The sequence below is a fragment of the Lissotriton helveticus genome, chromosome 7 (genome assembly GCF_964261635.1).
Source record: "Lissotriton helveticus chromosome 7, aLisHel1.1, whole genome shotgun sequence".
Lineage (NCBI taxonomy): Eukaryota > Metazoa > Chordata > Amphibia > Caudata > Salamandridae > Lissotriton > Lissotriton helveticus.
In genome coordinates this window covers 139,729,489-139,747,521 of record NC_136068.1, presented here as the reverse complement: position 1 = coordinate 139,747,521, position 18,033 = coordinate 139,729,489, and the positions used below count along the sequence as shown (strand labels likewise).

The 18,033-nt window shown below is 48.1% G+C and overlaps 1 protein-coding gene across 1 annotated transcript in view; it reads right to left on the bottom strand.

Moving 5' to 3' along the window:
* The window catches only part of XKR7 (XK related 7), a 110,051-nt gene extending 92,243 nt beyond the window's left edge, over positions 1-17,808 (bottom strand). Inside the window, exon 1 of the mRNA XM_078650445.1 lies at positions 17,331-17,808. Within this exon, the coding sequence (XP_078506571.1) occupies positions 17,331-17,797 (467 nt within the window). The 5' untranslated portion in view covers positions 17,798-17,808. The remainder of the gene's footprint in view (positions 1-17,330) is intronic.
* Between the last annotated feature and the right edge of the window lie 225 nt (positions 17,809-18,033).

The window sequence follows — 18,033 nt, the reverse complement described above, 5'->3', positions numbered from 1 at the left end:
AAATTCGCATTCGCAAAGGCCGAAATTCGCAGAATTTCGGCCTTTGCAAATGCTAATTTGCTAAATGGTATGTATGAAACATGTTGGCTGCAAAATAAGGAATCGCAAAATTTGCCATTCCTTATTTTGCGATTGCACTTAAGGAATCGCAAATTTTGCGATTCCTTAAATGCAATGTATCAAAGAAAAATTAATTCAGAAATGCCCATAAGGATTCGCAAATTACCACCAACTTCTAGTTTTCCTACATACATACCATTTTGCGATTTCTAAATAGCGATTCCTTAAAAATCGCTATTTAGAAATCGCAAATGGTGATGATGATACATATGGCCCAGTGTTATCTATTCCTTCGCATATACAAAGAGTGGGCTTTGGACTCACCCAGAGAAGTAAAACCCTATCACTGCATACTATTGGCTGTTAGATGTATCGTTCCGCCTCCTGTAGAGTGCCAACTGTACAATTCACCGTTGGCTATTTATACCTCTCAAAAGGACATCAAACCATTGCTCATTAAGCTCTTTATCTCACGCATGCATTGCAATCAGAAAGTCATCTTTGTTTCCAGTACCGATGGCTTTTTGCATGCTTCAGCCACGACTCGGAAGACAAGTCGCACCAATTGGCTTTGCTGATCTAAAATTCTCAGTGGGTGGGGCTATGACTGCGTGAAAAAGTGAAGAGGGACTGCACGCCGAGACGTACTGGCGCTGGCCGCTGTCCTTCGTCCTGAGGCGCGCGCTGTCCTCGCGCCACCTCGGTCAGTAGAACCGGTGTGCATTGGTACATTTGTGCAAATCTAATACGTAGCCAGGTTTAGGCACAACCTCCCGTTATACGCTGACCCGAAGACACGGAAGACCAAATGCACACACAGCACACATAGTACACAGCTAGCAAAAGACACATAGAGGTATAGGGCCGGATATGCACACAGCTCCAGCTCAAATACACCAACGCAAAACAGCAAGATTTATTTTATTTTATTTTATTTATAATTAAGCTTATATCGCGCACAGCTACCCACAATGGGTTTCCCGGCGCTAGGGATAGACTTTAGAAGAAAAGGAGGTAGTTGCATCTAAATTGATAAACACAGCAGGCTATGAGGCACGTTGAGAAAAAAGCCAAGTTTTCAAAGCCTTACGGAAGCAGAACAAGTTGGTCTCGAGTTTTAGGGCCAGTGGGAGGGAGTTCCAATATCTAGGGCCCAAAGTAGAAAAGGAACGACCTCCCATTTTTGTCAGCTTCCATCTAGGCACGATGAAATTTCCCACGTCCGATGATCTTAGTGGACGTATGGGTCTATAAGGTGTTATCAACCCTTGAAGATAGGCTGGGGCGCTACCCTGCTTAGCCTTGAACATATAGCATAGTGCCTTGAATTTGATGCGTTCAGGCATACTCAACCAATGAAGGTCGCGTAAGGCGGCCTTAGCTGAAGTGCGTCTGGGAATATTTAAGATACACAGGGAAAGCTCACAGCTAGATGTGTACACAGATGATATACAGGCACAGCGTCAAATATCTACACATCACACTGTGACACACAGCTGAAGTATTAACGCAGATGCACACAGCTGGATGTACTCACAAAGACACACAACTAGATATATGTCTAAACCTAGATACCCAAACAGTGATAGCTAGATATACACAAAGAAGTGCACAGTTAAATATATGTTTAAAACTCCTATTTTTCAACAAGAATATATATGTACAACTAAATACAAACACACCCAGAGCTAGATGCACACAGGTAAATCTAGGCCTAAAGCTAGAGATACACACACAGACACAGCTAGACACACACAGAGGCACACAGCTAAGTATATGTGTAAAGAGACAGGCGGCCAAAGGCTCACAGGGACAAAGAGTCAAGCAGCTGAATATACAGAGTAAGACACACAGCTGAAGTATGCACCTAGAGACACACAGCTGACGTATGCAACTAGAGACACACCGCTGAAGTATGCACCTAGAGACACACCGCTGAAGTATGCACCTAGAGACACACCGCTGAAGTATGCACCTAGAGACACACCGCTGAAGTATGCACCTAGAGACACACAGCTGAAGTATGCACCTAGAGACACACCGCTGAAGTATGCACCTAGAGACACACCGCTGAAGTATGCACCTAGAGACACACCGCTGAAGTATGCACCTAGAGACACACCGCTGAAGTATGCACTAGAGCCACACCGCTGAAGTATGCACCTAGAGACACACCGCTGAAGTATGCACCTAGAGACACACCGCTGAAGTATGCACCTAGAGACACACCGCTGAAGTATGCACCTAGAGACACACGGCTGAAGTATGCACCTAGATACACACCGCTGAAGTATGCACCTAGAGACACACAGCTGCCGTATGCACCTAGAGACACAGCGCTGAAGTATGCACCTAGAGACACACCGCTGAAGTATGCACCTAGAGACACCGCTGAAGTATGCACCTAGAGACACACCGCTGAAGTATGCACCTAGAGACACACAGCTGAAGTATGCACCTAGAGACACACCGCTGAAGTATGCACCTAGAGACACACCGCTGAAGTATGCACCTAGAGACACACCGCTGAAGTATGCACCTAGAGACACACCGCTAAAGTATGCACTAGAGCCACACCGCTGAAGTATGCACGTAGAGACCGCCGCTGAAGTATGCACCTAGAGACACACCGCTGAAGTATGCACCTAGAGACACCGATGAAGTATGCACCTAGAGACACACCGATGAAGTATGCACCTAGAGACACACCGCTGAAGTATGCACCTAGAGACACACCGATGAAGTATGCACCTAGAGACACACCGCTGAAGTATGCACCTAGAGACACACTGATGAAGTATGCAGCTAGAGACACACCGCTGAAGTATGCACCTAGAGACACCGATGAAGTATGCACCTAGAGACACACCGCTGAAGTATGCACCTAGAGACACACCGATGAAGTATGCACCGAGAGACACACCGATGAAGTATGCACCTAGAGACACACTGATGAAGTATGCACCTAGAGACACCGATGAAGTATGCACCTAGAGACACACCGCTGAAGTATGCACCTAGAGACACACAGCTGATGTATGCACCTAGAGACACACCGCTGAAGTATGCACCTAGAGACACACCGCTGAAGTATGCACCTAGAGACACACCGATGAAGTATGCACCTAGAGACACACTGATGAAGTATGCACCTAGCGACACAGCTGAAGTATGCACCTAGAGACACAATGCTGAAGTATGCACCTAGAGACACACCGCTGAAGTATGCACCTAGAGACACACCGCTGAAGTATGCACCTAGAGACACACCGCTGAAGTATGCACCTAGAGACACACAGCTGAAGTATGCACCTAGAGACACACCGCTGAAGTATGCACCTAGAGACACACCGCTGAAGTATGCACCTAGAGACACACCGCTAAAGTATGCACTAGAGCCACACCGCTGAAGTATGCACATAGAGACACACCGCTGAAGTATGCACCTAGAGACACACCGCTGAAGTATGCACCTAGAGACACACCGCTGAAGTATGCACCTAGAGACACACCGCTGAAGTATGCACCTAGAGCCACACCACTGAAGTATGCACCTAGAGACACACCGCTGAAGTATGCACCTAGAGACACACGGCTAAAGTATGCACTAGAGCCACACCGCTGAAGTATGCACCTAGAGACACACCGCTGAAGTATGCACCTAGAGACACACCGCTGAAGTATGCACCTAGAGACACACCGCTAAAGTATGCACTAGAGCCACACCGCTGAAGTATGCACCTAGAGACACACCGCTGAAGTATGCACCTAGAGACACACCGCTAAAGTATGCACTAGAGCCACACCGCTGAAGTATGCACCTAGAGACACACCGCTGAAGTATGCACCTAGAGACACACAGCTGAAGTATGCACCTAGAGACACACCGCTGAAGTATGCACCTAGAGACACACCGCTGAAGTATGCACCTAGAGACACACCGCTAAAGTATGCACTAGAGCCACACCGCTGAAGTATGCACGTAGAGACACACCGCTGAAGTATGCACCTAGAGCCACACCGCTGAAGTATGCACCTAGAGACACACCGCTGAAGTATGCACCTAGAGACACACTGCTGAAGTATGCACCTAGAGACACACCGCTAAAGTATGCACTAGAGCCACACCGCTGAAGTATGCACCTAGAGACACACCGCTGAAGTATGCACCTAGAGACACACAGCTGAAGTATGCACCTAGAGACACACCGCTGAAGTATGCACGTAGAGACACACCGCTGAAGTATGCACCTAGAGCCACACCGCTGAAGTATGCACCTAGAGACACACCGCTGAAGTATGCACCTAGAGACACACCGCTGAAGTATGCACCTAGAGACACACCGCTAAAGTATGCACTAGAGCCACACCGCTGAAGTATGCACCTAGAGACACACCGCTGAAGTATGCACCTAGAGACACACAGCTGAAGTATGCACCTAGAGACACACCGCTGAAGTATGCACCTAGAGACACACCGCTGAAGTATGCACCTAGAGACACACCGCTAAAGTATGCACTAGAGCCACACCGCTGAAGTATGCACGTAGAGACACACCGCTGAAGTATGCACCTAGAGACACACTGCTGAAGTATGCACCTAGAGACACGCCGCTAAAGTATGCACCTAGAGACACACCGCTGAAGTATGCACCTAGAGACACACCGCTAAAGTATGCACTAGAGCCACACCGCTGAAGTATGCACGTAGAGACACACCGCTGAAGTATGCACCTAGAGACACACCGCTGAAGTATGCACCTAGAGACACACCGATGAAGTATGCACCTAGAGACACACCGCTGAAGTATGCACCTAGAGACACACCGCTGAAGTATGCACCTAGAGACACACTGCTGAAGTATGCACCTAGAGACTCACCGCTGAAGTATGCACCTAGAGACACACCGCTGAAGTATGCACCTAGAGACACACCGATGAAGTATGCACCTAGAGAAACACCGCTGAAGTATGCACCTAGAGACACACCGCTGAAGTATGCACCTAGAGACACACCGATGAAGTATGCACCTAGAGACACACCGCTGAAGTATGCACCTAGAGACACACTGCTGAAGTATGCACCTAGAGACACACCGTTGAAGTATGCACCTAGAGACACACCGCTGAAGTATGCACCTAGAGACACACAGCTGAAGTATGCACCTAGAGACACACCGCTGAAGTATGCACCTAGAGACACGCAGTTGAAGTATGCACCTAGAGACACGCCGCTGAAGTATGCACCTAGAGACACACCGCTGAAGTATGCACCTAGAGACACACCGCTAATGTATGCACTAGAGCCACACCGCTGAAGTATGCACCTAGAGACACACAGCTGAAGTATGCACCTAGAGACACACCGCTGAAGTATGCACCTAGAGATACACCGCTGAAGTATGCACCTAGAGACACACCGATGAAGTATGCACCTAGAGACACACCACTGAAGTATGCACCTAGAGACACACCGCTGAAGTATGCACATAGAGACACAACGCTGAAGTATGCACCTAGAAACACAACGCTGAAGTATGCACCTAGAGACACAGCTGAAGTATGCACCTAGAGACACACCGATGAAGTATGCACCTAGAGACACACAGCTGAAGTATGCACCTAGAGACACAGCTGAAGTATGCACCTAGAGACACACAACTGGGTGCACACTCTGAAAAACACCGCAAGGCACACACAAAAATACACTGTGTAGGACAGGCGTGCCTAGATACACACAGCTGGGTGCACATGCTGAAAGACACTGCTAGATACACACAAAGATACACTGTGAAGGACAGCGCCCATAAAGGCACACAGCTAGAAATACCCAGCGAGACACGGCTACAGATACACAGAAAGGTATACAGCCTAATGAACACAAGTCGTGCCTTGCACATATTAACCCCCCCCCCCTTTCCAATAACCTATGTCCAAGCTCAAAGGAAAATGAGGAGGTACCCCCAGCAAAATGCAATCAGGGGCCCCTGGGTCTCCCATATCTCACAGTTATTCGTTCATTACGGGGGGCTGGGGTTGGAGGGCTCCTAAAGAGGTGGGGCCCCCTGCGCTAACCCACCCCTAATGTCAGCATAACCCAACCCTAACACCAGAGTAAATCAACTCTAACATCAGAGTAAACCAACCCAAACACCAGACTAAACCAACCCCAACACCAGAATAAACCAACCCTAACACCAAGGTAACATCAGAGTAAATCAACCCTAATACTAGGGTTAACCAAAATGTGCACCAGGGTAACCCGGCTATTAAGCTAAAGTGAACCAATCCTAACACCAGAGTAAACCAGTCCTAACACCAAAGTAAAGTAACCTTAACACCAGAGTACACCAACCCTAACACGAGGGTAAACCAACCCTAACACCAGAGTAAACCAACCCCAACTCTAACACCAGGGTAACCCAACCCTGACACCAGAGTAAAACAGCCCTAACACCGGACTAAACCAATCCTAACACTAGAGTGGACCAATCCTAACACCAGAGTAAACCAACCCTAACACAATAGTTAACCAGCCCAAACACCAAAGTAAGCCAACATTAACACCGAAGTAGTCTTGACGCTAATGTTGGAGCAATCCAGCTCTAACACAAAAATAACCCAAGTAGCACCAGAACAAATTTGCTCCAACAGAACAGAAATTACCTTAAAACTAGAGCATGTCTGTCGTAACAGCAGAGCAACAACTGCAATATCAGGGCTCTCACTATAAAACCAGTGCAACTCAGAACTAACATCAGTGCAACCGCTGTAAACCCAGATCTCAAACCAATCTCAAAACAATAACTGAAAATCTCTCTCGCCAGAGTGACCAACAAATGTCGAATTAGAGCATCCACTACTTTAAACCCAAGAGTGGCGCTTCCACTCTAATAGCTATCACCACAACAACAATCCCGGCACTAAATGTGAGGGATCCCCACACTTACACCAGAAACACAGCTGACTACAGATCGATGCTCCTAATAGGACATGTCTACTTAACACCAGCGCTATCTCTAACCCGAGAAGTCTATCTGTTTTGTTTCGAGATCCAAGAAGCAACACAACCACCTAACATCAGAGCATTATGAACACTAACTGTGAAGGTGACAATGTTATTTTAGGATGGTCATCGTGAAGTACTACAGTGAAACCCATCTTGTAGAGTTGAAGATCAAGTCTGACAAACGAATGCTGCCTGCCTGAGCCAGCGCCCTTGCTACAAGATTCTCCCCAACTGTAAGCAGGGCAGGACATGGTCAATACACATATCAAGAGAGGATTAAACATTGCAGCATTGTGTCCTCAAACTTCAATCATCCATCCAGGAACGCTAAAACATTGTGTCCTCAAACTGCAATCATCCATCCAGGGACGCTTAAACATTGTGTCCTCAAACTTCAAATCACCCATCCAGGGACGCTTAAACATTGTGTCCTCAAACTTCAAATCACCCATCCAGGGATGCTTAAACATTGTGTCCTCAAACTTCAAATCACCCATCCAGGGACGCTTAAACATTGTGTCCTCAAACTTCAAATCACCCATCCAGGGACGCTTAAACATTGTGTCCTCAAACTTCAAATCACCCATCCAGGAACGCTTAAACATTGTGTCCTCAAACTTCAAATCACCCATCCAGGGATGCTTAAACATTGTGTCCTCAAACTTTAAATCACCCATCCAGGGGCGCTTTAACATTGCAGCATTGTGCCCTCAAACTTCAGATCACCCAGTCAGGAATGCTTAAGCATTGCAGCATTGGGTCCTCAAACTTCAAATCACCCATCGTGGGACGCTTAAACATTGCGGCATTGTGTCCTCAAACTTCAAATCACCCAGCCAGGGACGCTTAAACATTGGGTCCTCAAACGTCAATTACCCATCCAGGGACACCTAAACATTGTGTCCTCAAACTTTAAATCACCCATCCAGGGGCGCTTAAACATTGCAGCATTGTGACCTCAAACTTCAAATCACCCATCCAGGGATGCTTAAAACATTGTGTTCTCAAACTTCAATCACCCATCTAGGGACATTTACACATTGTGTCCTCAAACTTCAAATCACCCAGCCAGGGACGCTTAAACATTGGGCCTTCAAACTTCAATCACCCATCCCGGGACGCCTAAACATGGCGTCCTCAAACTTCAAATCACCCATCCAGGGACGCTTAAACATTGTAGTATTGTGTCCTCAAACTTCAAATCACCAATCCAGGGACGCTTAAACATTGCAGCATTGGGTTCTCAAACTTCATTCACCAATCCAGGGATGCTTAAACATTGTGTCCTCAAACTTCAAATCACCCATCCAGGGATGCTTAAACATTGTGTCCTCAAACTTTAAATCACCCATCCAGGGGCGCTTAAACATTGCAGCATTGTGCCCTCAAACTTCAGATCACCCAGTCAGGAATGCTTAAGCATTGCAGCATTGGGTCCTCAAACTTCAAATCACCCATCGTGGGACGCTTAAACATTGCAGCATTGTGTCCTCAAACTTCAAATCACCCAGCCAGGGACGCTTAAACATTGGGTCCTCAAACGTCAATTACCCATCCAGGGACACCTAAACATTGTGTCCTCAAACTTTAAATCACCCATCCAGGGGCGCTTAAACATTGCAGCATTGTGACCTCAAACTTCAAATCACCCATCCAGGGATGCTTAAAACATTGTGTTCTCAAACTTCAATCACCCATCTAGGGACATTTACACATTGTGTCCTCAAACTTCAAATCACCCAGCCAGGGACGCTTAAACATTGGGCCTTCAAACTTCAATCACCCATCCCGGGACGCCTAAACATGGCGTCCTCAAACTTCAAATCACCCATCCAGGGACGCTTAAACATTGTAGTATTGTGTCCTCAAACTTCAAATCACCAATCCAGGGACGCTTAAACATTGCAGCATTGGGTTCTCAAACTTCATTCACCAATCCAGGGATGCTTAAACATTGTGTCCTCAAACTTCAAATCACCGAAACAGGTATGCTTAAACATTGCAGCATTCAAACCTCAAACTTTATTCACCCATCAAGGGACGCTTAAACATTGCAGCATTTGGGTCCTCAAACTTAAAATCACCCATCAAGGGACACTTAAACATTGTGTCCTCAAATTTCAAAACACACATCCAGGGACGCTGAAACATTGTATCCTTAAACTTCAAATCACCCAACCAGGCACGCTTAAACATTACAGCATTGGGTCCTCAAACTTCAAATCACCCATCCAGAGACGCTTGAACATTGTGTCCTCAAACTTCAAAACACCCATCCAGGGACGGTTAAATATTGCAGTATTGGGTCCGCAAACTTCATTCACCCATCCAGGGACGCTTCAACATTGTGTCCTCAAACTTCAATCAAATCACTGAAACAGGTATGCTTAAACAAAGCAGCATTCAGACCTCAAACTTCGTTCACCCATCAAGGGAAGCTTAAACATTGCAGCATTGGGTCCTCAAACTTCATTCACCAATCCAGGGATGCTTAAACATTGTGTCCTCAAACTTCAAATCACCGAAACAGGTATGCTTAAACATTGCAGCATTCAAACCTCAAACTTTATTCACCCATCCAGGGACGCTTAAACATTGTGCCCTCAAACTTCAAATCACCCGTCCAGGGACGCTTGAGCATTGTGTCTTCAAACTTGCAATCACCCATCCAGGGATGCTTAAACATTGTGGCATTGTGTCCTCAAACTTCAATCATCCATTCTGGGACCCTTAAACATTGTGTCCTCAAACTTCAATCACCCATCCCGGGACGCTTAAGCATTGCAGCATTGTGTCCTCAAACTTCAAATCACCCAGCCAGGGATGCTTAAACATTGGGTCCTCAAACTTCAATCACTCATCCAGGGACGTTTAAACATTGTGTCCTCAAACTTCAATCACCCATCCAGGGACGCTTAAACATTTTGGCCTGGTATCCACAAACTTCAAATCACCAATCCAGGAACCCTTAAACATTGCAGCATTGGGTCCTGAAACTTCAATCACCCATCCAGGGACGCTTAAACATTGTGCCCTCAAACTTCAAATCACCAATCCAGGGATGCTTAAACATTGCAGCATTGTGTCCCCAAACTTCAAATCATCTAACCAGACACGCCTAAACATTGCAGCATTGGGTCCTCAATCTTCAATCACTCATCCAGGGACACTTAAACATTGTGTCCTCAAACTTCAAATCACCCAATCAGGAATGCTTAAATATTGCAGCATTGGGTCCTGAAACTTCAATCACCCATCCAGGGACGCTTAAATATTGTGTCTTCAAACTTCAAATCACCCATCCAGGGACGCTTAAACATGTGGCATTGTGTCCCCAGACTTCAAATCACCAATCCAGTGATGCTTAAACATTGCAGCATTGTGTCCCCAAACTTCAAATCATCTAACCAGACACGCCTAAACATTGCAGCATTGGGTCCTCAATCTTCAATCACTCATCCAGGGACACTTAAACATTGTGTCCTCAAACTTCAAATCACCCAATCAGGAATGCTTAAATATTGCAGCATTGGGTCCTCAAACTTCAATCACCCATCAAGGGACCCCCAAACAATGTGTCCTCAAACTTTAAATCACCCAACCAGGCACGCTTAAGCATTGCAGCATTTGGTCCTCAAACTACAAATCACATAACCAGGCACGCTTTAACATTGTGTCCTCAAACTTCAAATCAACCAACCAGGGACGCTTAAACATTGTGTCCTCAAACTTCAAATCACCCAACCAGGGACGCTTAAACATAGTATCCTCAAACTTCAATCACCCATCCAGGAACGCCTAAACATTGCAGCATTGTGTCCTCAAACTTCAAATCAACCAGCCATGGATGCTTAAACATTGCAGCATTGGGTCCTCAAACTTCAATCACCCATCAAGGGACCCTTAAACATTGTGTCCTCTAACTTCAAATCACCCAACCAGGCACGCTTTAGCATTGCAGCATTGGGTCCTCAAACTTCAAATCACCCAACCAGGCACGCTTAAACATTGTGTCCTCAAACTTCAAATCACCCAAGCAGGGACGCTTAAACATTGTGTCCTCAAACTTCAATCACTCATCCAGGGACGTTTAAACATTGTGTACTAAAACTTGAAATCTCCCATCCAGGTACGCTTAAACATTGTGTCCTCAAACTTTCAATCACTCAACCAGGGACGCTTAAACATTTAGCCAGGTATCCACAAATTTCAAATCACCAATTCAGGAACCCTTAAACATTGTAGCATTGGGTCCTGAAACTTCAATCACCCATCCAGGGACGCTTAAACATTGTGTCCTCAAATTTCAAATCAACCATCCAGGGACGCTTAAACATTGTGTCTTCAAACTTCAAATTACCCATCCAGGGACGCTTAAACATGTGGCATTGTGTCCTCAGGCTTCAAATCACGGATTCAGGGACACTTAAACATTGCGGCATTGTGTCCTCAAACTTCAAATCATCTAACCAGACACGCTTAAACATTGCAGCATTGGGTCCTCAAACTTTAATCACTCATCCAGGGACACTTAAACATTGGGTCCTCAAACTTCAAATCACCCGATCAGGAATGCTTAAATATTGCAGCATTTGGTTCTCAAACTTCAATCACCCATTAAGGGACCCCCAAACAATGTGTCCTCAAACTTTAAATCACCCAACCAGGCACGCTTAAGCATTGCAGCATTGGGTCCTCAAACTTCAATCACCCATCCAGGGACGCTTCAACATTGTGTCCTCAAACTTCAAACACCCAATCAGCAATGCTTAAACATTGCAGCATTGTGTCCTCAAACTTCAAATCAACCAGCCATGGATGCTTAAACATTGCAGCAATGGGTCCTCAAACTTCAATCACCCATCAAGGGACCCTTAAACATTGTGTCCTCTAACTTCAAATCACCCAACCAGGCACGCTTTAGCATTGCAGCATTGGGTCCTCAAACTTCAAATCACCCAACCAGGCACGCTTAAACATTGTGTCCTCAAACTTCAAATCACCCAAGCAGGGACGCTTAAACATTGTGTCCTCAAACTTCAATCACTCATCCAGGGACGTTTAAACATTGTGTACTAAAACTTGAAATCTCCCATCCAGGTACGCTTAAACATTGTGTCCTCAAACTTTCAATCACTCAACCAGGGACGCTTAAACATTTAGCCAGGTATCCACAAATTTCAAATCACCAATTCAGGAACCCTTAAACATTGTAGCATTGGGTCCTGAAACTTCAATCACCCATCCAGGGACGCTTAAACATTGTGTCCTCAAATTTCAAATCAACCATCCAGGGACGCTTAAACATTGTGTCTTCAAACTTCAAATTACCCATCCAGGGACGCTTAAACATGTGGCATTGTGTCCTCAGGCTTCAAATCACGGATTCAGGGACACTTAAACATTGCGGCATTGTGTCCTCAAACTTCAAATCATCTAACCAGACACGCTTAAACATTGCAGCATTGGATCCTCAAACTTTAATCACTCATCCAGGGACACTTAAACATTGGGTCCTCAAACTTCAAATCACCCGATCAGGAATGCTTAAATATTGCAGCATTTGGTTCTCAAACTTCAATCACCCATTAAGGGACCCCCAAACAATGTGTCCTCAAACTTTAAATCACCCAACCAGGCACGCTTAAGCATTGCAGCATTGGGTCCTCAAACTTCAATCACCCATCCAGGGACGCTTCAACATTGAGTCCTCAAACTTCAAACACCCAATCAGCAATGCTTAAACATTGCAGCATTGGGTCCTCAAAGTTCAATCACCCATCCTGGGACGCTTAAACATTGTGTCCTCAAACATCAAATCACCCATCCAGGGATGCTTAAATATTGTGGCATGTTTTCCTCAAACTTCAAGTCACCAATCAAGTGACGCTTAAACATTGCAGCATTGGGTCCTCAAACTTCAATCACCCATCCAGGGACGCTTAAACATTGTGTTCTCAAACTTCAAACATCCAATCAGGAATGCTTAAACATTGCAGATTTGGGTCCTCAAACTTCAATTGCCCAACCAGGGACGCTTAAACATTGTGTCCTCAAACTTCAAACACTCAATCAGGAATGCTTAAACATTGCAGCATTGGGTCATCAAACTTCAATCACCCATCCAGGGACGCTTAAACATTGGGTCCTCAAACTTTAAATCATTTAACCAGACACGCTTAAACATTGCGGCATCGCGTCCTCAAAATTCAATCACTCATCCAGGGACGCTTAAACATTGCAGCATTGAGTCCTCAAACTTCAAATCATCCAACCAGAGACGCTTAAACGAAGTGTCCTCAAACTTCAAATCTCCCACCCAGGGACGCTTAAATATTGCGTCCTCAAACTTCAAATCACCCATCCAGGGACGCTCAAACATTGTGTCCTCAAACTTCAAATCACCCATCCAAGGACGCTTAAACATTGAGGCATTGTGTTCTTAAACGTCAAATCACCCATTCAGGAATGCTTAAACATTGTGGGTCTTATCTACAAAACCCCTGTGGAAGGGGCTTGTAAAAAAGCCCATGTGTCCTCAAACTTCGCTGTAGGTGACTATATTCAAATGAGACATGTCCTTCAGGTAAAGCTAAGCGGAAGGGGGGACATGTTTGTGAACATTGGAAACACCCAACACCACCTGGAATTCAGGAGGGCAATAAAGACCTGACTCTTCCCCAGATGATGAAGGCCCCGCCAATCAGAACACATTATCTGCCCTCCGCCGCCCCCAAGCAGGACATGGATGCTACAGAACTCCGGATCATACCCAGACATGTCTCCTCGTGATGGGTAGACATGAAGAACCCCTGCGGCGGTGGGTCTCGCTCTCCATGGCTACACCTGTGCTTGTGTTCAGCTACACGTCCACAGTGGCTCAGTAGGAGCAGCACCTGCCCTAAATGCATTACACTAAAACAATTCCCACGTAGGCCACACTACGCCCACACCTCTGTTGCAGCCAGACACAAATGCTTCCTAAGCTTCAGCGTCCTATCTCTCCCTCCTTTTCACCCCGATACATGCCAAGCTGAAGGCCAGCTCTGTCCATCGCGCACTACACCGAAACATTCATGCGTGGGACACAGTACAATCACACACTGTGCCAACAAAACACATCATACGAAGTAGCAGATTTCCCATCTTCAAAGCACCCCAGCGCCTAGCCAGGGGTATGAAGCGCTATATCAATACAAATCCATTCCAGTGGAAATGTGCTCGACACATGGATGGGGTCAAGAGATCGTCTGAAGAGGCGCCTGGAAGCTTATGAAATGGATACCGTTGCTACAGCAAGAGCCAGCATTGCTACACCTGTGAGAGCTTCCTGCTTCAGAACTTTATTCCCAGCGCCAGCCGTTAATACCATCCTCCGAGGTTTGTCCACAGACAACCAAACTTCAGCACCCTGGACAGCAGCAAAAGAGTCTAGTGCTGAAAAGAGCTGCTTTTAGCTGCGCCGCGTGGACTAAACATTGGACACCATTGTTGCCTATGACTGTGTCTGTTTGCTTTTAGGTTTTATTGTGTCATATATTGATATTATTTTTATTCATCCTTAATATGATGCTTTTAAGGTTATGGAAAAAATGCTAGTGAGCAAGTAATCTCACCCAACAACCCTGGGTGTATCTGAATCTGTACCCTATGGTCAAGGGCACTTGAATTATGTGATATTTCAGCCGCTATGCTGTCCGCATAGATATGATTTTGCTGCATGTGCCACATAATCCACCCTCTTCCGCATAATTTTGAGATTGAAACAAAAATGTACAAAGGTACTATAAAAAGTGCAAAACACGGCGCTGCCCAGTACTAGACCATTTGCAAAGGATAACTGGTCAACTTTTAGATGCAACGTTCCTAGTGTGGGTGTTAAACTAGTAAGGTGAATCCTTTCCTATACAGTAATACTGAAATAATGCTGCCATCTAACGGTGCCGCATAATTTGACTTTATTGTGCTGCGTTATTTAGTCGATCCTGACGCATATGTTGGTCCTTTACTGCCATTTATTTCCAGTGGCCCGGTCTGACGATGACACAAATTAATTAACAGTCACAGGTTTGAATCGAGACAAGGTAGACTCAGCCTTCCATCTTGTTGAGGACGGTAAACGGTGTTCATTTAATTAATAGTTGTAACACCCGATATATAAGCAGGGTTTAAGGCCGGAAGAAGTGTGGCATGATGAAAACAAATCACTATTAAGCATTGAAGTCAGACTGTCCTTGATTGACAAGCAGGAACTGCTTAGTGACTTTGGAGCGTAGTTACCCCCCATTGTTGGTCCTAAATAATTCTCCAGTGAAAGCCTGACAAGTCATTCATCCCCTGAACTACAGCTCTCACTCCCATAAACCATGGCATTACTCTGCCTTACGCCTGCCCTAATGATAGACAGCCTTCCCCCCTATACACCCTCCTATAAGTGTGGTTTCCGCATTCTCTTTAAATGATATACACACTGCCATAGACTTGGTTTATGGCCTTCTCGTGAAATGGTGTAACACCCCCCTACTCTGGAAATGGTTTATCCCGTGCCCTGTGTAAAGTCTGTGCTTCCGCCCTTGGGGAAGCCCCCAGCAGGACACTTCACCACATGCGCTGCAGATGGTTTACGCTGCAATAGAAATGTTTTCAGTTATTACACCCTGGGTGGTTTGCTGCCTTCTCTGGGGACTGCTCCACTGCCGAAGGGGTGTCTAAACCGTGCTCTAGGAATGATTCTCCACGTGCGTTTGGCATGCCTCACATCCTTCTCTGTTAGATTACATCCTGACCTGGGTATGGTTTAATTCTCTTCTGTTGGCGATCTACCCTTTGACCTGGATACGTTACCCATGGATTGTTCACTCTCTGTCCCGCATATGGCTTTCTCCTTCGAAATTGATGCTTTGCGCTGAGCCATAGGGGTGGTTGCACTCTGCCATGGGTGTGTTTACCTTACCCCCACCCTCCTGATGGTTCACCATTTGCCCTCGAGATGGTTTACCCCGGCCCGGGGTGATTTACAGTCATCATAGAAATGGTTTACTCCTTCTATAATGGCGGTTTACCTTATGAATTCTGTATTTTAACATCTTCCATGTGCCTGGTTCACCCCCCGTTCTGTGAATGGTTTCACCTCCAGGCTGGTCTGATCTCCACGCCGTTACCCCTGTGCTGTGAGGTATCTTCCCCAGACCCCACTCGCCTACAGACCTCCTCGAAGGCTATGCACCCACAGTACCCCGTGGCTAATTTCCCCCGGATTGCGGCTATTCCAGGGAGAGGGTGTCTAGCCTAGCACCCCCCTTTCCACCTCTCCCAGATCGCTCTCACCGCCAACCCTGCCCTGCGATGCTCCAGTGTCCAGGCCTCGCCACCAGAGCTGCCTGACACATGGCAGAGTGCACGCGCCCCTATTATCCTCTCCCCTTCCTTTCAGACCATGTGCTCTTCTTGACCTTTGGCCTTTTCCCCCATCATGGAGGATACTGATAGGACCATATGAGGAGGTTGGGGGACGTCACGAGTGGAAGATCGTGGTCTCGAGATAAGAAGGGCTGCGCCCCTGAGACTGCACCGTGACGGTTCACTCTCGGGACCCAACCCTCCTCACCTCGAGACCATGTGGCCTCCCACTCGTGAAGATCCCCGACATGTGGTCCTACCAGTATCCGGTGGCCTCCCTGTGCCTCATTCACCAGTGCATGGTGCACCCATTACCCCCAGACCATCTGGTCTCCCAGCCCCTCGAGTATCCCCAATACCCGTCCCCCGGTGCATGGTCCCACTTCACTGCTACACCTCCCTGCCCATTGGGTGTCACTCACCAGACCCCGTGCCCTCCCTGCCCCTTGCGTGTGCACCACCCCCCCAGACCCTGTGCCCTCCCTGCCCATTGGTTGCCCCTCACCAGGCCCTGTGCCGCCCCTGCCCCTTGCGTGTGCACCACACCCCCAGACCCTGTGCCCTCTCTGCCCCTTGGGTGCCCCCACACTCCCTGTGCCCCCGCTGCCCCTTGGGTGCACCACACTCCCAGCGCATGGTTCACTCATCACCCTGTGCCCTCCCTGCCCATTGGGTGCCCCCGCCCCCACTCATCGCCCAGTGCCCTCTCTGCCCCTTGCGCGTGCACCACACCCCAGACCCTGTGCCCTCCCTGCCCCTTGCGCGTGCACCACACCCCCAGACCCTGTGCCCTCCCTGCCCCTTGGGTGCCCCCACACTCCCTGTGCCCTGGCTGCCCGGCGCCCCCCTCGCCCCCTCTCACCTCCAGACCTGCCCCAGCTGCAGCAGGTGGATGACGCTCTGCAGGATCCAGCCGCAGAGGCGGCAGCAGCTGGCGCCGGCCGAGGCCGGGGGCACCGCCGAGAGGGCGGCGGCGGCGGCGGCATCGGCGGGCTGGGCGCTGTCCTTGGTGCCGCCCTCCTTCAGGCTGGGGCCCCGCACGGCGGCGCTGGCCGGGCCCGGCCTCGAGTGGTCGTAGACGAACCACCTGAAGCTGAGCATCTGCACCACCAGCGAGGGCAGCAGCACGAAGAGCAGCGTGAGCCCGAACCACCAGCGCTGCCCCCGCAGCAGGTAGTCCGCCGCCAGCCACAGGTCCGTGGCCCCGTCCGAGAAGAAGACCAGCAGCGCCAGCAGCACCCAGGCGCTGTCCCGCAGCCGGTACTCCCGGGGCGCCCGGGCCCCCGCCGCCCCCGCCGCCGAGCCGCCACCGTCCGACTTAGCGGCCATGATGGAGAGAAGACGGGGAGAGACTTCCGGAGGGGCCGGGAGAGGTGGGGGGATGGAGAGGATGGGATGAGGGAGGGGAGGGGACCGGAGGAGAGCAGGGGAGGAGACAGGAAGACGGGAGCGGCGAGGGGCAGGCCGGGGAGAGAGATGAGAGAGGGGGGAGGGGACACGAGGGGCGAGGTGCAGGCCGGGGTGGGGCGAATGGATGGAGGGAGAGGACCGTGGAGGTAGGGAAG